Source organism: Squalius cephalus, assembly GCF_949319135.1.
Source record: "Squalius cephalus genome assembly, chromosome: 14".
Classification (NCBI taxonomy): domain Eukaryota; kingdom Metazoa; phylum Chordata; class Actinopteri; order Cypriniformes; family Leuciscidae; genus Squalius; species Squalius cephalus.
The window spans coordinates 20,702,514-20,729,172 of NC_137135.1; the positions used below are offsets into that span (position 1 = coordinate 20,702,514).

At 37.5% G+C, this 26,659-nt stretch overlaps 1 protein-coding gene across 4 annotated transcripts in view; it reads right to left on the minus strand.

The window, feature by feature from the left end:
• The window catches only part of dlg3 (discs, large homolog 3), a 94,214-nt gene that overhangs the window by 47,044 nt on the left and 20,511 nt on the right, over positions 1 to 26,659 (minus strand). For 2 of the 4 annotated variants that reach the window (XM_079891846.1, XM_079891844.1), the window contains exon 1: positions 21,402 to 22,204. The exons of 1 other annotated variant lie outside the window; for it this stretch is intronic. In XM_079891846.1, coding sequence (XP_079747972.1) covers positions 21,402 to 21,761 — 360 coding nt within the window. In that variant the 5' untranslated portion in view covers positions 21,762 to 22,204. Of the gene's footprint in view, positions 1 to 21,401; positions 22,206 to 26,659 lie in introns of those variants that run through there. One more of the 4 variants, XM_079891843.1, reaches the window with a different exon arrangement.

The following is a 26,659-nucleotide window of genomic DNA, read 5'->3' on the forward strand; positions in this document are numbered from 1 at the left end:
GTCAAATCGATAAATTGTTTCATCGCATCTAACGTAAACCATATGTTTATATAATATATGTGTACACACACACATACTATATATATATATATATATATATATACACACACACACACACACACATACTGTATATATAAATATGATCATATATATATATATACACACATATAACATAAACACAAACTTTTATGTTAGATGCGATTATTGTTATTATATGTTATTATATACAGTATATACCGCTCTAACTGCGTCCTTTAAATTACATCCCATCATGAAGGCAGTTCTGTCAGATACTGTATGCTCAGATGTGTGCTCTGTGCTTCAAGTCATCCTGCTTGATATAGAGGCAAGATACACCAGGGGAGAAATCCATTTGGAGGATGTATATTGGCTCGTTTCCACAGAGCGGTACGGTACAGTACAGTATGGCACGCAGTTATTTCTGTTTCGAAGAATGGAACCAAAATACCCAACCGTACCATACCAGTTTTTTGGGACCCTTCTGTTGGGGTACCTAGCACAGTAGTCCGGTACCTGAAGGGTGGAGATAGACTCACTGCAGAACGTTGATTGGTTGACAGAGAATCGTCACTTGCGCATATTACAAGGGGAATGACAACAAGAGGCGGCATTTTTTAATATACAGTATACCGTATACAGTATATATTAATATAATAGATTGATTGATTGATATATAATATAATATAATATAATATAATATAATATAATATAATATAATATAATATACCGTTGCAACACAATGTCGGCGCGCTTGTGACAAACAGCCACATGCCGAGAAGCAAGAACAAGATCTGCTGTATGTCCTCCATTGTTGTTTACTGTGTTGCTTTCTTCTTCGCTTGAGAATTACGTCGATAGCTACTTTCTGGCATACACCACGCCTAATAAGTAAGGGTACTGTTGGCGGTGGAAACGCAAACCAGATCAGGGTTTACTGTCCCAAATCGTATTGTACAGTACTGTACTGCACCGCTCAGTGGAAACGAGCCATAACTCATGAACTAGAAACTACAGGAGACCTAGGAGGGTCTAGATCAGAAGTTCTCAACTGCTGGTTTGGAACCCACAAACGGGCCGCAGGTCTGTTCTGATAGGATTACGGACAGGAAAGAAAAAAGAAAACAATGTAATGCAACTCTTCCCATGTCTACATTCAATGCAGCTTACAGCTCAAGGTCACTACTTGATGCAAATCCAGCGCTCTAGATGTAGATGTAAAGTGTTTTATGCTTAGGAAACTAAGACAGAAGAGTAGCTACTCTTAGATCCTCTCTTGTTGAGTCTCAATGGGTTTTATAAGCCACGCTGCAATTCAATCAATAAGACTTAATTACCATGCACCCAACATTGCGCTAGGGTACAGGTGCTCACGGACACCAGAAGGGGAAAGTCAGAGACACTGGAATGTACTGTATGTGGTAGAGAGGAAAGATGGACATCAGAAAGACTTTTTGTTTTTGTTTCTTCTAGAACATGCAGAAACATGTTGCAGGTTCTTTAATGCATCTGGGAAAACGTGCCAATCAAGTCCAGACAGGTCTTAAAAAGGGAAATTCATTTCGGTTACCGTAGCACCGAACGTAAATAAAGGAATGGGTTAGTTCGGCCAAAAATTATGAACATTTTGTTATCATTTCTCACCCTCATGTCAATAAATAAAATAAAAGATTTTAATTTTGGTCTGTTTAGCTTCAAAAAATATGTTTGTTTGTTTTTGTATGGATATAGTCATTTTTCATGTTTTTTGTTTTTGTTTTTTGTCCTGTTTAGGGCTTGATGTATGGCAAGAACTATATAATAATCCTCAGAAAATGTCTATTTTGCGTTTCACAGAAAAAAATAGATTTACATATACAGATTGTAATGTAAATAATGACAGATTTTTCATTTTTGGGAACTGATTTTGAACTAACCTTTTAAGAATTGAATTACCGTGATGGTATATGGGTCCTTAAGCAATCAGGAGTTTTTTTTTCCTCCATCCTTTTTGCAAAGTTACTGAAGCGTGTCCTGGCTGTGTGTTCTGTTTGGTCATGGTAAGCTGCTCCAAATGAGCCTCAGCGAGGTCACCAATCTGACCTTCAGATAGCGCTAAAAGATGATATTAAATATTACATGCTCTATAAATAAACAGAGCTAGCCTGACTATGTGCCTTTAACGTCTGCGGTATATGATATATGGCGAGTTATGCAGCGTCAGTCTGACTAGCGGGGGGTTGCCGGTTGACGAGGAACACATCAGCAGAATAAGGGTTAATAATTCAATCTACCCTGCCCTGTCTGATCACACTGTTGCCAGGTTACGTGAACCACTGCCGCAGCAGTGCTGTAATCATCTCTATCATTACACTGCGAACACAGCCTCAGTCACCACTGAGATGAGAAGTCAGAGTGCTCTGCATTCTATCACAACAGGCTGAGAGAGAATCTGATGCAGGGATGTGATACGCCACTGCGTCTGCTATGGAGATTTATACTAACATGTAACTGTACTTAATTACAATTCACATAGAATGAAAGAAACGAATAACAAGTGCTGTTTCGAGTGACTTCTTCACTGCTAACCGGCTGGTTGCTACCCCTTGTTGCTAAGCTGAGAGCTGTGCCCACTCCTCTGCGTGGTGTCCTGTGCCAAGAACAAGGAATATACTCAAAATTATTATTTTTTCCTTTTTCTTTTGAAATCGGTGTTGTCCATGTGTCATTATGAGAAATGTGACTTCAGGACATGTGCTCTCTTTTTAAAGTTCGCCCAAAAAAGCAAATTCTGCCATCATTTACTCATACTGTTCCAAACCCAAATGACTTTCTTTCATCCAAGAAACACAAAAAGAGACGTTTTGATGAATGTTCACGCTTCTCTTTTCCATACAATGAAAAAAAGAACCAGGGACTGGCAAACTTTAAAGGGGTCCTATTATGCTTTTCCACTTTTCAACTTTACTAAGTGTGTAATGTTGCTGTTTGAGCATAAAAAATATTTTTTTCCGGGCATTTTGAAGTCATAATGTTACTCATTTAAATAATCCCCACTCACGGAGCACGCAAAAAAGTGGACGAGGCCTGGTTGAGCTGCTGTTATGTCAAAGAGATGTTTTTTTTTTGTTTCATTTGTTTGACCTTACTGAGGCTGACAGTGGTTAAAATTTATTTTAAACAATGTTCCTGGAGATTATAATCCCAAAGTTTATCTGTTTATCAGTGCTGCACATTTTACAGAGAACAGCTCGAGTACCTACCTGAAAGTACAATGCAAGCTATACGCACAAAAGCTTCTCCTGAAATGGAGCAGTTTCCACTTTGTTGGGACAATCTGTTGTTTATGGAAGTTGTATGTTGTTGCTACGCTCGCCTGCTAGCCAACATACATATACATACATATATATGTATATAATATATATATATATATATATGGTTATTATGTTATGTATATTATTATATTTCAAATTATTATTATCATTATTATATAAATGAATATTAATACTATTCATATTTGAATAAGATTATTAAAATGACTTATAATAAATAAATAGTTTAATTTATGTATACATTTTTCGGTTAAAGACAAATACATTTGACAAGCAAACTTGCCTCGGACATTATGACTCTATATAACATTTTTTAAATAATGTTTTTTGAATTAAGTTAAGCTTTTGTTATTTTTGCTAGTTTTAAGCATTTGTTCAATTTACATTAGTTGGTAAATCAATAACACATTTTTGCAGTGTACAGGTTTCAAAAGACATGAGGCCGAGTAAATTATGACTATCCCTTTATGAAACGCAATAGTGACTGTAATTGTCCGCGTAGCGAATAGCCTGTGATACATCAGCTTTGCTCTAGCAGGCCTTATCCTCTCAGATCATGACCTTGCTGCATGTTGCTTCTCCAGCAGTCACTCTGGCGATCCATAACGCTCCGTGCAGCAGACGTGATTCACAGGCTCAGACATTACTGTCTCTGTAAGCTTATTCTGCGAGCAGCTCGGGCCACCTGAAGGCAGCACAGAGACGAGCACAGACACAGTTGGCACCGGAGCGCATAGCAGCAGCGTCGAGCTCACAGTGAATGCTGCACATTACTTTGAGAGCTGTGGTTAAAACAACAAGCAAAGAGGACAGAGGGCACCTCTGACTGACTCTATGTTCCTCTCATTCATTCTCCATCTCTCTCCTCTCTTCCGAAGTCATGACTATGAAATCAGGGCTACATCCCTGAACTTCATCACGCCCACATCGCTTCATTCACTTCGTGTGCCTGCCTTCAGCTTGGCTGACCAATTTGTGTAGGTGTCGAATTTGAAGAATTACAGTAAGTAGGACAACAGCAAGAACGACAGTAGAAAAACAAGTGCTGTGCCACTACTTTCTGTGTGCAATTATGAATACATTCATGAGGACGTGTATCCATATGCTGGTGTATTTACTGCCAAATAGCAATGAAAAGAGGCTTTGTTTTAAATGTTCGTATCACATCAGGAATTGCCAAAACAATCTGCCTCCCACGGAGGGGCCAGATTTGCAGTCTCTCTTGCACACCTTGGACAGGAGACAGAGAATATCAGAGTTTAAGCCCCATAGCGAAGATCTCCACTGTGACCGTCACTGACTTTCATGTTTGTTTGTTTTTTATCGCAGCCACTGATCTGAGAACACACAGACCATTCGTAATCAGAAGAACTTTTAATATGACTTAAAGAGAATATGATTCAGTCCATCAGAGAGGTGATGTGGACCGAGTGTTATGGTAAGGTAAAAGGAAAGTGACCTAGAATTAAATAGAGTTCTAATATCAGCATATTTCATACATTTCATAAAGGCACAATTTTATTTTGTTCACAGTCATTTACAGTATTCACCATCTAATTCTGTTATGCAATATTCTCCATATGGAGAAGCAAAACTCGAACATTCACACATTTCCACACAAACTCCCCTTGTGTGTTCATTTTTGGCTCGTTCGATTATGCCTTACCATGTTTAAACAGGCTGCGTGTTGCAGAATATTACAGATTTGACTAAAATCAGCAAAGAAATGCAAAAGTGAGAGGAAAAGTCATTTATAATGTTACGCAATTTTTCAATTTCTAATAAACTTTTTTTTTTTTTTACTTTCTATTCATCAAAACTCTCTAATAAAATGTCACGTTTTCCACAAACATACAAAGCAGCACAACTGTTTTTAACATTGATATTAATAAGAAATGTTTCTTTAGCAGCAAATCAGCATATTAGAATGATTTCTGAAGGATCATGTGACGCTGAAGACTGGAGTAAAAAATTCAGCTTTGCATCACAGGAATTGATATTAACAGTTATTTTAAATTGTAATAATATTTCATTATTAACTAAATCTTGATTTGGTGAACATAAGAGACTTCTGTCAAAAGAACTACAAAAATCGCATTGACCATTGACTAAATGTTTGAAGGGTAGTGTATTTCAATGAAAACATCACAAACACAAAGCAGTGTTAAAATGCTTTTAAGCTGAGTTATAATGAGGTCCAGGCCAGTTGCCTCACCTCAGTGATCCACGCAAGTAAGAATCACACTAAAAAACACTCAAATAAAGCCAATCGAAACGGCAAAGGATTTACGGTTTAAAGGACAGGAACAGGACATTACGAAGATGATTAGAAATGTATTACTAAAACATGAAAGATGTGATTCTGCCTGTCATGCGCTAAGAAGAAAAATATTATCTCTACGGGGATCGAATACCTCAAAGGACCAATCAAAAACAATCAGACTAAACTCTACATGTGCACCCAGGTCACTTTTTCAACAGATCCAATGTCAAACAGTTTTATTCAAGCTAACAACCCTCCTATATTGTTCCAAGACGTTTTACTTGGGTTTGAGCTTTATTTAATAACTCATAACCAAAAGTAATTACATAAATGACTCTTGCTCATTATTCCATATTCTCAGTGGACGGTTTGACGAGAGAATGCTCAGAGGATGTAAATTGTATTTAGAGCTGTCAAGCAATCAGCCTTTTTAAACAGAAAAATGCTGGGAGGTTCATACAGTCCCCAAAATCTGTCATTAATCACCTTTCCTTTCACTGAACAGTTAAAGAAAACGCAAAGTGCTGCTCTTTTTCAGGGCTGTGTCGGGAGGTTCAAAATGTCACGGCGGCCTCACGTCCCCTGAGGTTTAAGCATTAAAAATGTGGCATGCTGTCACCGGGATGTCACGAGGGATGCTCTGTGAATAACCACACACAGTCAGCCGAACACCGATGGCAAAAATGATTTTAGAGAGTTCACGATAAGTGGACCTCTGTTGCGTCACTCTCTCAGGTTCAACCGCTGGCCCTCGCCACCACGAGCTCTGCAGAGATTCTGATGAGCATTTGCAGTGCTTGGATTTGGCTGATTATATAATTGGAATTTTAATGTGGAATATTAATCCACTGAGGGCCCACATTCAGTTTTATAAGCTGGCTGATCAGGATCTACTACAGCAACTCCAGCAGCCTATTCAAAGCTCAGCGACTCTCTGTGTTACACAAGCAACACTCCTGTAAGCCAGTAGACTAAAATAGTGCAAACTTACAATATAGTGGCATTCCCAAATATTATTATGGGGGTTAATATGCAGCGTGATTATCCTGCAATGTACCGAAGAGCTTACGTAAGTGGTCATGGATGTACAGGTATGAGTTTTTGTGTGTGTGGGTCACCTTTTACCAACAATATACTTAAAATCACCAACATTTTTGGGAAAACTACTTAATAAACATACTAAAATAATGTAAAATAATGTCACAAATAGCTGATTTCAATAAAGCCAATACTGTTTTTCATGCAAAGGCAAGTAGATATTAAAATGCTTTAATATTTGGTCTATATATCTTTTATGAACAAAACAACATTATTATGCACAAAAGTAAAAATGTATATTCATTTTCAGATTTGCTAAAGATTTCATTTAACAGTGTAACGTTATTATTGTTTTTAAAGATTTAAAAGTAATAACTGCAATCTTTAAGTTATCATTCATCTAAATGTCAAAAATCAATATGGAATTCCCCCCATACTCCCCCCATTAGAAGTAAATGCCAAATGACCTGGTTCAAGTACTTAATATATTTAACATGTGTAACAATTAATCATGTTATATTAATCACACAAGATTAATATAACATCAGAGCTAACAGAGGAAATAAAGGCCCTACACCTTAACCAGTCTTAATGGGTGCCTACGGTTTATTTCTTTTTGTTTTGTTTTCAGTTTTCTGTTTCCCTGTAAAACCACACTGTCACGAAGTCACGATGACTAATGTAAAATAATAAAGTATTTTAGGTCTACAAGACAAAAATACAGCAGAAACATCTAGTGTGTGCTTTAGCATCTCTGCGTCTGACCAACATGTCACAGGTTTCTGAGGCTTTTGCAAATAACCAAGCAAATGTAATGACAAAAATACAGCATAATACAGTACCTGTCAAAAGTTTGGAAACATTGCAATTTTTTTATGCTTTTAAAATAGTATCTTATGCTCACCAAGGCTGAATTTTTTTTTAACAAAAATACAGTAAAAACAGTAATATTGTGAAATATATATATATATTTAATTATTTAGATTAATTAATAATAATTTAATCATAATAATCATTTAAATTAATAATGTTGTAATGTAAAGTGTATACATGTCTTTCTGTAATTTTTTTTTCCAATAATTTCCCAGACAGATTGTAATGGTCATGGATTGAAAAAGAAAAAAAAGTCTGCTCATGTTTTCGATCAAGCATTTCCTTGAAATTACATTGGCAATCGACCTACAGATATCAACACTCTACCTACAGCTCCTACTTGAGGTGTAAATGAATTAAAACAAGCCCTCCGTACAAAACTCAAGTGTTAAATCAAACACAGACGCACTGCCTGCAAACCATGTAACGGCGGGCCGATAATCCAGCACGTTATCTGTACAGGCTCGGCACAACCCTCTAGTAGCTGTGGCCTGAGGCAGCTGGGACTCTCAGATATCAGGGATGTTCTGCTTGATTTGTATCTCTCTGGAGAGGAAGAGTGAGTGAGCAAGTCTGTGTGTTGTGTGCCAGGGGAAGTATACATGCAAACCGTTATTACTCCATCAAGCCAATGTCCAATGAAGCCAATGAAATGTGTTAGAAAAAAATAACAGCTTCAACCTCTATAGGGACAAAGATCTGATTAAAAGGCTGGATTACATTAGCGTGCCCTCATGTGCGATATCACGATTATTTACACAATCTGCTTTTGAAGAAATATCATAGTATCATGCTACAGTGCATATTCTATCAGTTGCAGTTCTGGCGCCTCAGTCCCAACATACTGTACAACGCAACGCACATTCACATCGCATGTTAAAGCAGAGGTTACGGGTACGTGACATTGCAGTTATTAACAATCACTAAAGTTTATTATTTACATGCGCAAAGCCTTGCCGGTTAAAAAGATTTATTCACTAAAAGCCTGTCAAACAGAATGTGAGAACTAAACTAAGTCATCTTTCGCGTCTTATTGTGCTTAAACTGCCAAATACACACAAGGTTTTCATAAACACAGTCGTCTTAAAGTGACAGCAGTGCCTAATAAACCTGCCGCCGCTTGTCATTAATGTTAATCAAACAACAAAAGACAAAGACAAAAACACTTCATGTTCTTCACTAAATCACTTCTTTTACATTTAAATTTATGCATTTGGCAGACGCTTTTATCCAAAGCGACTTCCATTGCATTTCAAGGTACACATTTAGATTCTTATCAGTTCTTGCTTTCCTTGGGATCGCCCATGTCCTTGGCGTTGTAAGTGCCAACGCTCTACTGTTTGATCTACAGGAAAGCCTTCAGTAGCTTTAATAAGAATCAGTGGATTTATAAGTTATACAGTGAAGTCTATGTTTAATTTTTACATTTGTTTATTAAATTTCTCGAATGCTATTGTGAAAAAATAAAACACTTTATTTCATTTGTATATTATATTGCATTTGTAATGTGCATCTTTGTTCTTATTTTTAATAACAAAGATAAAATTATGAAATAAAGATTTTCATCTTCGCTAAATGGTCTGTCATTCTTTTTTCTTTTATATTTTCTTACCTTGTAAGGCTACATTTTTAAAATAACGAAATTAGTTTGGCTATACTGCTCAGTCACTTGCAAAATCGTTAAAAAACAACATTAAAAAAATCTTGATTTTCCTGAAAAAAATCGTGATATGATATTTTTGCCATATCACCCACCCCTAGTGCCCTGACATCACTATGGGATGCATGCAGCCTGAACTTGAACTCCCAATTTGACAGCTAAATAAGACATTGCAGAATAAACATTGCATATGAAAAATAAATTGGTGACACTTTTTTTAATAACATTATTAGTGGTCTCACAAAGGACAGCTCCACAGAACCAGTAACCCTACACTGTAAAAAATTTAACTGTGATTTTTACGGTAAAAAAACGGCAGCTGTGGTTGCCAGAACTTTACCGTCAAAAATACGGTAGCAACCCGTTATTGGTTTTACAGACTTAACTTAAAATTTTCAGTAATAAACCGTATTTTATTATCTGATATAATGTTAATTTACCGTCCTATTGAAGTATTAATATCTGTTTTGTACCATAATACACTGATAACCACCAATCACAGCAGTGATGATAGTCACATGATCAATCAAAGCTCATCACAAGCAGCTCTTCCACAAGAGAGTTAATACTATAGCAGCTGCACAGTGTCATTCACACAAACTCTAAACACCATCACGGTAACACACATGAAATTTAAAAAATGCAATAAACATTAATTTAACAACAGTAAATGTAACATAAAACCCTAATGTACATAACTGATTAGAAAAAAACGAAGAAAACTATGAAGAAACAGTTATTTCAACAAAAATACATCAAATGTGAAGTGTCACGAATTGTGGGAATGTCAATTTACGGTTTTTCACTGTAAATTATACAATGAGTTGTTCTTTTTCACTTTCAAAAACTGTAAATTTAACGGTATTTTACAGTAAAATTACATTAAATGTACCGTTAGATCTATCACAGTTATTTACCGTATATAGTACGGAAACTTTCTGTTAACCAATTAACAGTTTTTCACTGTAGTGTTTTTACAGTCTTTTACCGTTAAAATTACGATACTTTTTTACAGTGTACACAGTTAAACTTTGATGCGTGACTCGTCCCACACGTTTGCACTACGGACATGAATTGAAAGATGCCTCAAATCATACAATGGGCCCTATCTTGCACCCAGCGCAATTGACTTTGTACACCGACGCATGTATCATTCCTATTTTGCACCCGCGCACAGCGGACTTTTCCCCCCACAGACGCAAGTCGGTTAACTAAGAAATACACTTGCGCTCCCGGGGGCGGTTCAGCGCAAAGAGGAGGCGTGTTCTGGCGCAACCGTTCCCTGGTGCTATTTTGCAGGTTTAGAAAACAATTCCGCCACTGACCGAAAAAAACTAGTTTAAAGTCAGTGGCGCGTTGCGCATGTTATTCATATGCTATTTTAAGGGCGCATGCTTGGCCATAAACAATGTGTGCACGACGCGCATACACTTTGATTCTCTCATCTACACAGAAGCAGCGGTTTTAATTTTTGCAAATCATACATTATTACGATACACGTTCATTCCAGTTACGCCCAAACCACACCTATGATTAATGAAGCTACTTCAGACCAACCCATTTTAGATTTGCGTCGGGCGCAAGAGTCACTTATCCCGCCGGTATAATAGCAACAGCGCCCAAGACCCGCCCACAAAGTTACTTGCGTTTTAGATCGTTAAAATAGGGCCCAATATGTTAATGAGAGATGGGCTATTACTTTTTTCAACAATCACTTCTGAGATTATGAAGTGTGCATGGACACTTTACTATCCCATGAGGCTAAGGGAGAGGATTTGTGAATGGAAGTGGAGTGACGTAATTGAAACTGGTACTGTATGTCACATGATAATGACAACATGGCAAATGTAGAACTTCCCGGATTACATTCATACTACACAAATGCATACTATAACATACTTTTTTAGCGGTTACAAAGTACTCAAAATTAAAAATAATTCCCTACTCAAGAAAGGATGCGATTTCGGATGCAGTCGAGGATTTGAGCAAGTAAGCAACCACCTAACAACCAACCAGCCTACCCTAGCAACCACCCAGAAAATCCAAAACATTGCATAGCAGCATGTTAAAAACATTCAGTCTAATGAATAGGCTTATCAATACTTAGCTTGAGTAAAACTGCACAAACAATTGTTCTTTGTGCCTTAGTATATGGGTATGTTGACAGAATTAATTCCAGAGCTTTAAATAAATGGACACACTTCAGCTGTTAATGTAAATATTTGATACAGCAGATTTTAATGCCAAAACAGGGAGAATTTTACTTGAATTTCCATGCCAGATCAGATATTACAAACACGACTCTTTTAATTTGTTAAATCTAAAATATGTATTTTTTGCATATGACAAATTTAGAATAAAACAGAATATCATATTCAAATCTTAGATGACTTCACTCTGGCACACACTAAAATATTAATTAATTCATAAAACATTTAATTAAAAGCAACATGTTCATGTTAAACTTTCAATCAAGCTCAGAATGAACTACGAATAAAACAAAGATTTTGTGGTGATTTTTTAAAAGTGCAAGAGTGATGGTGTAATTACAGCTGCTTTTTATATCCTTTCAGGGAGAAACAGAGACGAACAACTAATTGCATTAGCAAACAGTGTTAAAGCAATGTGAATAAATGTTCTCTGAAAAAAAAGATGCTATTTTGGAGGCAGTAAAAAAAAAAAACATTAAAGGGGAAAAGGGACGAGAACAAGGAGAGTGAAGACAAAAAGATGGGTAAAACACTATGAAAATTGGAAACGTCCAGAAAATGGCTGAAGGGCTACAGAGATAATGCAGCAATGAGAGATGACACACAGAGCATCTCTACATGAAAGAGATGCTCTTTACTGGCAGTCTCCTTCTCATATGATCCTTATCTGAGGGGGATGATAGTGCATATTAATTTGCATATACGTGCAGTTTGTCAACTTTTAAAAGCTTTATTTGTTGCAACAAAAAAATTTGAATATGACCAATGAAATAATTAGGTGCCAGATAACCTTTTTAAGTTGGCAAATTGCATGCATACATTTTACATCATATTTTTGTAATGAATATAAAGTGAAATACTGCTTTTCATCATTTTTCAGTTCAGATACATAATGTTAAAAAAAAAATTGTTTTTAACTTTTTATAATTAAACACTATGTTATCAAAGTTTATATTACGGCTTTATATATGATCAAACATTTGCATGTGTCATTATATTATTAACATTTTACCAAAATCAAGCTCAAATAGAGCAAATTTCAGAGAATGTGTTCTCTGAAATGTCCATTATTAAAACAGAGTAAGTGCATCGCATAACGTTTTCAATTAACTTACATTATATTGAAGCTACTGTATGTGGGCACTCAGTTGTTTCTGTCACTTGGCCAAAATCTCATGTTATAAAAGATATTAAAGACATTATGAGCTAGACACTCTTCTCTGCTCCTCAAATACATAAAACATTAGCCTTTATATATATATAGTGTTTCTTGAGTAAAGAAAACACTGTACATATTCAAACAACTAGTTCTTTATTTACCCTTGCATTGCAAACAAGCAGCGATGGTCCAAACTATAGAGGCGGGGTGGAGTTATGAGGTTTTCTGACAGTATGAGGATCCAATGGAGTTACGAGGTCTAACACAAGCTCTTTTTAATACTTTTAGTATTTTTTAATACTAAATTTACGAAATATGGAGATACAAGGTTTCTGCTCGATAGCGACAATAAACTAGATTGTTTTCTAGTTGCATTTGGTAAAGATTTGTGTTCCAGTTTAATGCTGTCACTCTAGTGACTGTATTTGTGCCACTCAAAAATCTCTTATTCCTTGCTTGTTTTAAAAACAAATTGTCAAATGTTTATTTATGAACTGTTAAAAGTGGTAGCCTGTAATTGCAAGCTATTTCTATTCTGTATGTGATCTAACCCTTAAATTGTGTTTTTTTTTTTCAGTGTGGTTCCCAATCAAAACCCACACAAAGTTCTCTACAATTAGGCTAACTATGCTAAACAATAACCAATAGTATTTTTGAAGCATATTTGAATGTTTTCATTAAATACTGTACCTCAAAATACAACAAAATGTGATTCTGAATGTGTATAATTAACCCACAAATTTCCATATGGACAGCCACACAGTCAGTGTAAGCATTACAAACCTAACCAACACTGGGGAATAATGGTTCTCCGCGCATTTAATCGATGACCAGTGATTCATGAATCTGTTTGACTTATTAAAAAGAAACATTCGTTCACAAGTTGGACATCACGGGTCATGTGCAGAACACACTGGCCTGTACTCTAAAGATATAATTAACCAATGCATTGTCACTAAATGAAATCTGATAAAAGAGGCATATCGACACAAATAGTTTTCCCATCTGAAAGTTAATTACGTTTTAATTTATTCCTGCAATTTTTAGTCACAGGTCGGTGCCCCTGCACAGTGTAAATGAAAAATGGAAATGAATGCAAGCAATCCTGCGTATAGAATATTCTCTGCATTCGCTGTACGCTCACGAGTGAGTCCACAGCAGAGGTAAAAAACAAAAAAGGTCTAAAATTACAAGCACCGGGAAGCTCAAAAGCTCTGTTAAAAGCACCCACAGACTCCCACAACACAAAGAGAGTCAGAGGCTCGTGGATCAGCACTCTCCAGTTATTGATTGTGATGCATGCAGATTCTATGATCTTGTGTGGGAGTTTTAACGCCGGCCGGAGCAGAATGCAGCCACTGACAGTTGAAGCATCACACAGGGAGTGGGGCAGAGTAATGGCACAAAAGAGGGAATGACTTTGCAAGCTCTCTAAAAATAGGCTCTTAAATTCATTGGGATGTTAGCCATTAAACTGAAGCAGCAGGGAGGGTTTAGTGACAATGCTGCAATGCTGCCGAGGCTCTCTGTGGCATGTGTACATGTCTGCCTTCCTTGTCAGCATGGTGGATGCATCCAGACCTGAATAAGATGAGTAAGCTGACTGTCATTCTTCTGTTTTCCAGAACAGTCACCACTGCGATCAGCAAAAAAAAAAGAAATGAAACAAAGCAGGTGAGCAAACAAATAAACAGCCCTCTTTTTTCCCCATCCCACGTGTGGCACTGAGCGGAGCAGGGGAGCTGCGCTCCAACAGGGTCGCCAGCTGAGAGCATATGGCTGACAGGTCAATGGCCATGAGCAATACAGTCACTCACATTAACACCCACACAAATGTATTTATATGGGCAAATATCACAATGTATAAAGCTCACGTAGTGGGCCAGTGCACAGAAAATTACCTAACATCCTGCTGCAAATTACTTTGTAATCTTAATAACATGCATCATTTTTCACTTCACGATCCAAACATCAACAGAAGAGCAATTTCTTCAATGCTGCAAATGTCATAAACAAGCTTGACAATAATGGCCCGACGGCTCGGGGACAGTGTGAGACGGTTTTGGGCAGGCTGACAGAAATGCCACTTGCCCTTATCAGCAGCGTTGCTACTTCTTCTTACATTTGTTGATCATATTCATATAATTTGTTTTGCAATCTTATTCCGCTGTTAATTTTGCCATATTAGATATAAATAATCGACACAAATTAGGAAATTTAAGCAAGAATAAATTGTCTTCAAAATCAAATCTGAACACACACACATACATATATATATAAGCAACATTATTAGTAATAATTTGTACAAAAAAAATAATTTTTCAGTGTTTTTATTTAATTTCAAACTGTTGTTGAGCTCATTAAACTATTTAAACTATAAAAATCAGACATAATAGAACTAACAAGCCACTGAGTTCTAGACCGCAACATGCACTGTTTATAATATATTTAGGCTTTATTTAAAAATGGTCAAAATATTTACAGAAATATGTTTCCTTCCCTGTCACTGAACTAACGGATAGCATTCAAACACAAGCAGCTTTAATATTAGTTTATCAACAGTAGTAATATGGTTTCTCTCATTGGATGGAGATAAAGGAAAACACAGGCAAGCAGCCAGAGATGGAGCAATAATGACCATTAGAGGTGAGACTGAGTAAGAACATACTATGTTCTAGACTTCATTACAGATCAAACCAAACTTGTTGTATTATACCACGACTCCACTAGTTCCCATAAAAACAGTCAACCATCTCTTTTAAATTCTCAGAGAAACATCCTTTACCCTTTCTCTGTGTATAAAAGCCAGCTCTAAAAGTATACATAAATATTGCAGTGTACCTTCCCCCCCATTTCATAGTGCATTTGCAGTGATTTTCTATGCGCTCCATCGTTTTTTTTTTTTTTTTATGGGCTGAGTACATTTTGTTTTAAGAACCGATGATGTGTGTGTGTGCACTTCTCCAGTGCCAAATATTTTTGAGTAGGATGATGGATTGATAGACTTCTGACAACTGATACTTCAGCAGTGAGAAGGCCGTGAAACAACGCACTCTAACAATCACTTACTAAGCAAATGCGGTAGGTTTTTCAGCCTTGTAGATCTCTAAATCAATAACATAATGCCGTAAATGAAAAGAGCTATGATGTGGTCATCTTCCTTTCCAGGCCAACTGCCTGAATAGCTTCATATGTGTGTGTATAGAGTAGCCTACTGTGTTATAGTGGGCTAATAGAGGCCCTCTCAAAACAGACTGCACAGACAATATTGGTGAAATCTAGATCACTGCATGCACAAAGTAATAAAAAAAAATCATATTGTTAAGTTCTGCACATCAAGGTAACTGCAGCGTCAGCAAATAAAATGCTGTGATGAAGATGCACGATCATGTCTGCAAAATGCCACTGAATTCAGCTCTCTCCCTCTCTCTCTCTTTCTCTCTCTCTCAGGCAGCAGGATTTCTAGCCTTCTTGTCACTATGGCAACACCTAAAGTTAATTGGGTACCTATGCAGTGTTGGGCAGAATCAAACAGCGTTCTCCTACAAGACCATGCATCTTTTTGAAGTAACATACACGTTGAGAGTGAAATGTGGCAAGTCTTAGTTGTCTCATTAAACAAATGTGCTGTAGCATAGAAAGTAAAAGCATGTGACATTCCAATGTTTTGCCTGTTAATAACCAGCACTAGGTTGGATTTACTTAGTTTATCTTTTTAACAATATTTAATGTACAATATGTTTTATCTCATAACTACAAAGTAAAATGTAAAATATTTTGAGATACATCCAATAGGATTTACCTTAGAACAAAATAAAATGTACATTATAGTTATGGAATCAGATATGAAATTTAAGATTTATTGAGATCAATTTGATCACATAAGCTTTTTGAAATTTTATACATTTGGTCACATAAAGTTTTATCCCATAAGCATACGAATCAGCTATTTTATAGTAAGCGTTTTCACTAAGCAACCGGGTCTAAAAAAGATATGTATGAAATTAGAATTCATTGTAAGGCCACATTTGTGAAAAAAACAAGATTGAATAGATAAAAAGTAAAATACTTTTCTCATTTAATCTTGTAATATTTTGTCTTCATATGTGTGGCTACCTACTATAAATTCTCAGTTCTCCAGAAGGACATATATTGGTTTTGGTTGAAAGAGGAGTGTCTCGTGGGACCAACCCTAAACCGGTCCCTTCTGGAATAGATGAGGTAAACCTTATCTTCCTCCACAACATAAACCCCAACCCCCACTCCATTTCCTTTCTGCAACACAAAACCCCACATTACAAATGAAAATCCAATTTGTTAAAATCTTTCACAAACCCAGCCTCCTCTCAGATGAATATATTACTGTCTATGGTGATGTCTCAAGCTAGCGATCCATCCGTAAGCGCTCACACATGCTAGCTCTGCCCCTGATTTATGACATACATAATCAACTGAGGAACTTGGCTTACTGCTGAGATCACAAGAGCACAGAATATCACGTCTGATATAGCAGGATGCACCATTAATGAGATGCTTAATGAGAAAAAAAAATCTGAACGTACTCCACGTATTCTCTGCCATTAAATGCACTGTAATACCAGGCTTTATTCTAATGAATGCAAATGTTCGATCAGAATATATTTTTCACAAATTGGGTATACTGGGCATCTGCAAGAGGACGCATTTAGGCATTGTACTGCACATAACCTAAAACTATTAAATACGACTTTCTAGATGTGCTGTTAATCCAACAACTGCTAGGAGCATGTGTGCACAACTGTGTTTGATGGAAATGTAATAACATTAAATACGTAAACTGAATTTTTATATATTCGGGAAATACTCAGCATTACTTATTTTTTCCCCCTTAAAAGATTTTTAATTTTCTATACTGCTGTTTGAAGAAAGACCATAGACATATAGATGTAATGATCATGGCATGCAGAAGTTCAGATAATAAACAAGCAAATTAACTGTCAATCTCCCAATTCCAAATGTCCTGTATACTGGACAAATCTGTTTTTCTTGACATATATGGCAACAGTTATGCTGTCAGCTTAAAATATATATATATATATATTTAATCTTAGATATACAATTAGAATAGTTATAATGTATTTGTAAGAATATTATATATTATATGGCACAATATAAAATGATGCTCCACATAAATCACTAAAGATTTTTTAAAATGGTTAAAAATACATTTTGAAAAAGAAGACTTTCTACATAGGATGTTAAAATGTAAGTAGCACTTTATACAGTGTCCATATTGTCAAATTACACAGTGCCCAAGTTAAGACAATTACAACAGGACTTACAAAACCAGGAAATAATTACATATTAAATGCATGTTGCTCATTAATATCATTCACTACTTACTCACGTACTGAAGTGAAATAAATAATTATCTTTATTTCTTGCATATTTTTTTATCTAATAAATCTGCTAGTCCAAAATTGTACATGCAGTAGACACAAAAATACGCTGTTTGCTTTGCAATAGCTACAATGATAAAAATAAACATTTTATTTTATCAGAATAATATTTTATTTCACATTTCAGCATAGTGGGAACTGAATATTATAGTTCCCCTGCTATTTAATATGCAGCATTTAACATGATTTATTAGTAAAGTTTCATATCTCAGGAGGACTGAGGACGATAATGATCGATGAATCATCTCTATAGTAATGGTTGGCTTTATGAATGAGACAATGAGCAGTTGTCTCATTTGCAGAAAGACAGCATCCATTTGCCTTTTTGAGTCTCTCTAATTGTAATGAAGCCAGGACACATCTTGTCACATACATTTCAATCTCACTTGCATCATTTCAGCCTTGTCCATATGTTTAGCAGCTACAAGGATGCGTTCACAAAAAAAAAAAAAAAATCCTTCTTGATATGATGCAGACGCTTCCTCTCTAAGATGGAGGCTGTCTGTATCGCAGCTCAGGGTAAGAGCTGAGCATCTGAGGAGTAAAGTCTCACTTAAAATCTACTCCTTCATCCCCACAGACTTCTTCAAGTACATATGTAATGAACACAGTCCCTGAGCACCTGTACATTGATGGACATGCAACTGTGAGTGTGGACAAGGACTGTATTTTAGTATATAGGCCAATCAAGAATGTTAATACTGATATAAAACAGGCAAAAACAGGTTAATAGATTACATCTCAAGGGAAAACTTTTGACAGAAAAGCATCCAGCACTATCAACAACATATGCAACACCTACAGATACCTTCAATCACTTATACAAGCACATCATTTGAAATGTAAAATAACATCCTGTGATAAATGATGTAAGGATGAACGGTTATTTAACACTAATCATAGCCATAATACTTGCCATAAAGTTCAAGAGCACAAAATGACAAAACGGTGCCTAGAGACAAGAAGCCTGTGCACGATTCAGCACTGCACATTGTTCCAAAGGAAATAAATGCCTGTCTTCATAATCTCTACCATTTAAAACCACACTTGCCCAATCTTCTGGTTCTATTCTTTTAAATAATGTCCACTTTTCACAATCCAATAAAAATTCAGATTAATAAAATGAGGTATAGATGAACAAAATAAGTATTGTCCTACGTTTTTCTCATTGACTATCAGGTTTCACTCAGAAAATCATCAAATTCCGATTCTATGTTGATTTTAGAATCAATACATAAATGATGAATATGCAATGCAGCTATAAAGGTGAACTGGGTCAATTCAATCATAAAATATCTTTTTTTTCATATGCATGTTACAACATTATTTGCCTGAGCACAGCTACATTAGCTCAACCAATGGCACGAGGGGGTGGGACTATCTGTTTGGCTTCCCAATGGAAGACAGACAGTGCTCGGGAAACCTGTTAGAAAACAGTTATTTTTCAGTTTGCTGATGCTAGGGGTGCAAAAACTACACACTTCACCATTAAAGCACAAAGCAGAGTGCGAGGAAACATATCTGTAATTTCCACAAAACAAACGGGAAACTTCTACATGATTTCACCTGCGATTTATTAGTGTTCAGCGGATATGAATGTGTATGCACTCAAAGCTCTAAAAACAGTTAAATATGGCCATACAGAAAGTGGGGGGCCAAACCATAGCTCACAAATCCACAGCTTTTCTTTCAAAGTGTCTCCTCTTGCGGCTCCACCAACTGCCTTCTCTTATGTAACCCACTCTGCTTCCTCAGCCCGCCTGTCTTCATTGGCTGATTTCTCTTTTCCACATTAGCACTTTCACCTTTATTACCACCACCATCATGTGTCTTTGTGATGACTGCCAAAAATGACGAACATTCTACCCCCTTTTTACTGCTCAACGAAATTCATTCATATTTACTTCAGAAGCATTAGACTTTGCAAATGAAAAAACAACCACGAGGCCTTGAAAGATAACTAAAACTTCTTTAATAATCTTGACAGGTAACAGCCTGGCCAGAGAAGGAGAAACCAGCAAAGATGATCCATGATCTCCTCCTAACATATGAGAAGCTTTAATAGTGTCATTGTCCTATATACCTCCGTTAAACAATTTCCTTCTCATTAATTAAACATACACTCCATCAATATGCCCTAGGAGTGCTCGTGCCTATCAGGTATTGCATGCGGTGCACAAGAGAAGATATATGCTTGATTTATTTTCCATTGCTGCATGTCATACATCAAAAATGAGAAGGAAATTATCACAGAAAGAAAGAATAAGCAGGAAATGTCATATCTTAAGGGTTCATTTATCTGGTTTACAGCAAATGCTGCCAAGAACACATGCATAATTCATTATTAAAACAAAAGCCAATGAGTGAAAAACCGCACTGCTTTTGACTGATGCCTCTCCCATCCTCTGAACAGAGGCAGAATTAGTCAGCTCCTTGCTCACGCCTTCCCTCCCTGCGCTTGGTGAAATTTCACCCTCGCTGCCACCGAGATCTCACCCTCCATTTTCTCTGCGTCTCTACCACTCTCTCTGCATTCTCTCTCCCTCAGCCATGCACACATACCAATAAAAACCTGTGCACTTGCACACACCCTCACATCGTAGACATGCACACGCATTGAAGGCACAAAGCATGCATGCGGGCTTGTTCTCACACGAGAGCCTGCTTCCTCCATTTTATACATTCAGAGCGACCCTTCCCCCACCCCTGCTGCCACTTACACACACACACACACACACACCTCACTTAATTACAGCTTCTGTTCCCTGGTTCGGTTTGATACGCTCTGCTCTATGAGGTTAAAATCTAGCTGAAATGGTCACTGACCAGAAGTGTACATTATACTTCATAAGCCGCCTCGCCTCTGGCTGTATCTCAATCAGCGACTAGAACAACAGACTGGAAATGCATTAGAAAATGCACACATGTCTTCAGATCCATAAAACATCCACATCTTCATCTCACCAATCTAGAATAAGAATCCATTACTAATTGGATATTACATTTGATGATGTGTTTTGCCTGGTCAGCAGCGTTGGCAGGTCACTGCCATCCTTGGATTAAATTGGCAGAGCTACATTCACTTGTTGCGTGGTCACAGCGGCCCTGTCAGTGCTTGTCAGATGACGGTTTAGATAAGTATGTACGTAGGGGATTGATGAAGCCATAAAGCACTGATGCAGGAGTAAATACATGAAGATTAAACTCCTTCTCTGCGAGAATCAATCTCGACAGGCATACTGTAAGATTACAGCACATGCAGTATGAAAGGATCAACACTGGATGAATCCCTTAAAAAACGATGTATCTTCTAGAAGCTACAGGGGAGCTTGCTATTTCTACTTAGTTTCGACCTAGCAACCACATACACCAACTGCCTACCGCCTGCTGCCTACTCTCGATGCCCCCAGCGGCCCAGAAACGGCATTTACCTGGTCGTACCAGTCCCGGTTGGAACAGGTGCACTCGGGCCACCATCCTCCTTGCCCTCCTGAGTTGTTACCATTCACCTTGGGGGCGCCCTTGGATTGGCTCTTGGGGTTGGGGCCTCCAGGACCCCCAGCTGACATCATTTTCCCTTTACTTCTCCCCAAAGTGCCCCCTCCACCCATTCCCCCTCCTCCGCCCGAGGTTTGGGGCGGTAAGGTCTGGCCGCCTCCATAGCCGGCCGGGTATCCATAGGGTTCGGGCTGCCAGTCTCCATATGCCGGAGCATCCATCCTGCGCAGGGCGGCCATGCGGGTCACTTCATAGCATTCTGGGCACTTGCAGCAGTGATGATGTTTGTGCATGCTGGCTAGTTCACACGGTGCGGCGCTCTCTGTCTCTTTCTATCTCACTGCTGCTGCTGCTGCTGCCTGCTCAGATCAAATACCGCGCGCAGTGCCACTCGGCTCACGGAACGGTAGCACAAATGGCAGGAATCTTCACAAACCCTGTTATCCTCCTCTTTGTTCCTCACGATCCAGAAAAAGAGATGAGGAGGTAGCAACAGGGCGATGAAAAATAGAAAAAGATTGGTAGTCTTCCTCCGGTCGATGCAAAAGGCTTGGAAAAATAATGCTAAAAATAGTGTGTATGATCTCGGAATCAGAGACCAGCCCCGATGGTCGAGTTTTCTTCCTGCTTCTGTTGGTTCACAGTGATATGTATATAAATTCATAGATATATATATTCATTTGTTTATATATGTATATATTTACACACACACAAATACATATAAAAATATCAATATAAACAGACAAGCACAAATACAGTTATATACAGGTATATATGTATACATATATAATTCTATAAATATTTATATGCGTGTGTACAAATATATATATATATATAAACAATTTCTATATATATAAATGATATCCGTGATCAAATCTTCCTTTTTAAGTCTCTGCTTGCCAGATTTCTTCCTTCTGCGTTTCCTCCTGGTTTGGGAAGCGTTTTCTTGCCTTCTTTCTCTCACTCTTTTCCCAGCCTGCAGAGAGGAGCTGAGCGCTGGATTGACTCTCAGCCTGCTTGCCCTAGATGTGGATTATACGAAGGGATGCAAGCAAGCGAGAGAGAGCGAGGGAGAGGGAGAGAGAGAGAGAGAGAGAGAGAGAGAGAGAGAGAGAGAGTAGCAGCATCCCTCCAGCACCTCAGCCCTGACAGCCACAGCCAATCAACTCACAGCACAGCCATCAGCAGCAGCACCAACACAGGACTGACTGCTTAAGTGACTGCTCTTAAAGGGCCAGCGCACTCAAAAATCAGCCAGCACACAGAGCCCGTATTGAGATGCAGAGAGCACATTATTCAGCTCCACGGTTTTACTGTAAGAAAGACTGGATACCTGATTCGAGGGTTTATATCGCAGACGGGCTACAGTACATAAGGGGCTGATGGAAGACCATGTTTTAATCCATTTGTGTATTCATTTGTCAAGTCAGTGTAGGATTAACTAAAACCACGCAACATAAGGCGGTCATACACTATGCGATTTAAGCAAGGTTACCAACTCACGTACGAGTAAATCGCATGCGATGTAAATCCAAAGCTCATGATTTATGTGCCCACACTATACGGTCCGATCGTCGAGCTGCGACTTGACTGCTCATATACGTGAAATATGACCGATAAACCCCCGTGCAGGGTTGCGCCGATAGAACATGATATCGTGTATCCATAGATATTGTCAAAAGCATCAGCTATCGATATCAAGAGGATTTAGCATTTCCAATTTATGTAGGCCTATTAAATTATTATTACTATTATTATTATTATTATTATTATTATTATTATTATTAGGGTAGGCCTACATTTATTATTAAATTCATATTACAATTAATTCGCAATAATTTTTTGCAACACGAACTGGAAGCAACAGTTTGCTAAATTGCAGCTTGTTTGATAGCTACAGAACTTATAGATCTCCCTCTTTTCACTTTCTTTCTTGATGAAATGGTTTAACTTCTGTTTTCACACAGGTGCAGTGAGGGAAAAAAACACTGAGTTTAGGGTAATCGGTTCGTAGCTTTGCTTCAACTTCTCACTAGTCAGAATTTGGACGAAATTTGCAGTGTATGCCTAACCTTAGACACAACAAACTAGCTATGAATGTAAAAATGTAAACGCTTGATGATAAACACCAAGAAATAGTGCATACATCAAAGACAGAAGCAGATTTTACTTCAAAGGATAAAACAATGAATTAAAATTAATTCATATTTTCAAAGACGGTGCACTCATTGTTCTTGTGAATGGGAAAAAGTGCAATGTGCAATATAAACCCCACTTTATAAATAAAAGAGCCAATCGCCAATTGCATCACTGCAGCTGCCATTAGAAGCTCTGGTTGCTATAGAACAGTGTCCTGAGATGCACAACATTTTAACACTTTTTAAATGCAAAATAAACACCATTTATCCAACAACAACTCATGTCAGATTTTCTTGCTGTTATTTAAATGCGATTGTGGCAACCAGTTTTTGAGATTTCAGGATTTTCCCATTCAAGTAGATAGGACTTGGTTTTGGATGCCGAAATAGCTGCCCGGAGGCATTGCAAATATGGCCGCTGAGTGAACAAACTTTACTTGAAAGAGATCGTGACATTTCCTGTTAGTTTTGATTTGTAGGGTTTTGTTATCTTCTGATGATTTGTTATCTATCTTTAAGGTGCAGTGATTCGGATATTTTTACTAAAAGTTAAAATATTCTCTATGGCTGATTTTAAATGTTTTAATTGTATCAAATGTTAATACATATTTTTCTTTAATCAGAATGGAACGTGTATTCACATTAAAGTAATCAATCCAGAAATTCATTCATCAAATTAACTGCACCGTTTTTAGAAAGTTGCTTCTTGAAAACCTCGGTAGCTACAGAATGTTGAGTTACACTATTTCTTTATGTATAGAGAAGACATTACAGAATTGAATGACAGTGGAAATGAAGATCTGCATTCCTAAAGGCAGCATTACATTTTTTAAATTTGATTACAAGTTACCCAGGTGACCCACCGTTTGAGGGTTTTAAAAGGATTTCTGAAATTACACAATTTCATAGCTGAATCAAAACAGGCCTTTTAGACTGTTATACCATCAAATGTGCTTGAGTATGAACATTAGAAGCCAACTGACTGTTTTCTAATGTGACTATATGCATGCATGGAAATTTGAGTGTGTGTGTTTCTCTGTTTATGCACGTGTGAATTTGCTTGTTTTTGTGGCTGAGTCAGTTCTAATAAGCACTGCACACTATTCTATTCCGACCCCACCAGGAGGCAAAAACAGCAGGCTCAGCCACACTTAATTATATGCAACGGTAACTCACATCATTACCACAATATACTATTCCGGCAAACTTTCCGATTTCCAGGAGGAAGGCCAATCCGAGATCAGAATGATCTGAGAAGCACACACAAACATTGCCAAAGCCAATGGGAAGCGTACGGGTGGTGCTTGGTGGCTGAAAAAAGGCTATGCAAGCATATTCATCACAGCACACATGACTGGGCACATGTTGCGACCACCCGGTTCCCTCTGCTCCCCTTGTCTATACAGCACATTCTTAAACAGGATGAAGACTTCCATGGTCTCCATAGAGGAATTTTTAATGTAGCTGACCAAGGATGAAGAGGAAAGCGGAAGGCAGGGAAGCAGAGCGTGCTTATATGCATGCATTACATGCTTGCATTCTGCCATGTGTTTGTGTCAGTAGCTTCCAGAGTGTGAGTGCATGTGGGCGTTTCTAGTACCTCTAGGGGAAAATGCTGCTCCTTAAAGAATTACATAATATCAAATCTTAATTTAAAAAAAAAAAAAAACAGTCACAGCCAATCAATGGCCAAGTCTGTCAATATTAGCTAGAATATCAGTACACTCACCATAAAGGATGATCAGAACCTTAAACCACAACCGCTGCCAAAAATGCTTAATGCATGTAAAGAGGCCATGTGTTGTGAGTAACATTTAGGCGACGCTTAAATGTCATCTAAGACGTTCTTGCTACAATAATTATGTAAAATGTAAATCCAGTGCAGAAATGCTATAAATATTATTAGATTTAAAGCTGGTACAGCATGTTTTAATATGGCTGAAATATGCATTTAAAACTGTATTAATTTCTATCTGCATCCATATTCTCTTTTGCAAATGACCACATTGAGAAAGAGTGTGTGATGGTAGATAGATGAATCCTCCCAGGCTGAATGAAGAACAGTACTACAGATGGATGGTTAAAAAAAAGAGACAATTTAAGAATGTACCTTCTATCTGCTTGATGATTTAGATTGCTCATTGACTAAGAATTCAGAGTATTCTTAGTTTAAAAATATATTTGCAAATCTTATACATAGTATTCTATACTGCATGTCATGAATTGGCACATCTTTCCAGGAGAACGAAAACCAACCTGACCTACTCTTGAGAAATTGGAAGAAAGCCTTTTGTTGATTTATGAAATAAATGAGAATGATTGTGTGATGGTTTTACAAAAGGATTCTACTTGATTACACACAGCATATCTCATATCTGACAGCCTCATTGTCAGTTTCTGCATTCCCACATTATATAAACCCCCCCAGCTGGCCTCACAACCCCCACATATTCTCTCACATCGAAGGTATCTATAGAATATTTCTGGAATTTCTGTGCATTCTCATAGCAGCCCATGTGACTGCACTCTTGTCACCTGACAGGATGTATGTCCAAATAAGGTGAGATGAGACACAGGCAGTCTTAAAGGGGCAGTTACATTCTTGAAGGTTTCCTTTGAATGAACCACAGAGAATCGCTGTATGAAACAGGTGCAGAGCAGCCTTTGAAAGACAGTGATTATAGTCAGGAGAATTTCTTTTTTTAGTAAGCAACATAAACATGATCCAATAATTATTAGTGCATGACATACATGCAACCACTATAGATTTCAGCTCACAATGCATGTGCATGGCTATAGAGACTAGTCATTCGTAACACCGCTGCAAGGCCAAGAAACGGTTTTGGGTTCTCACCTAAACGCTCGTAACTCATTGAGTCGTTGCTCCTTCACACTGACACAATAAACTAAAGTGCCTGTGAAGGCTGTGACTCCTATTAATAGGCCTGGTGACAGAAAACAGCTGCTGCACCAAACACCGCACATCCGACTGACAGTGTAATGATAAGGGAAATGAGAGAAAGAGAGAGAGGAAAAGAGAGAAAGGGAATATG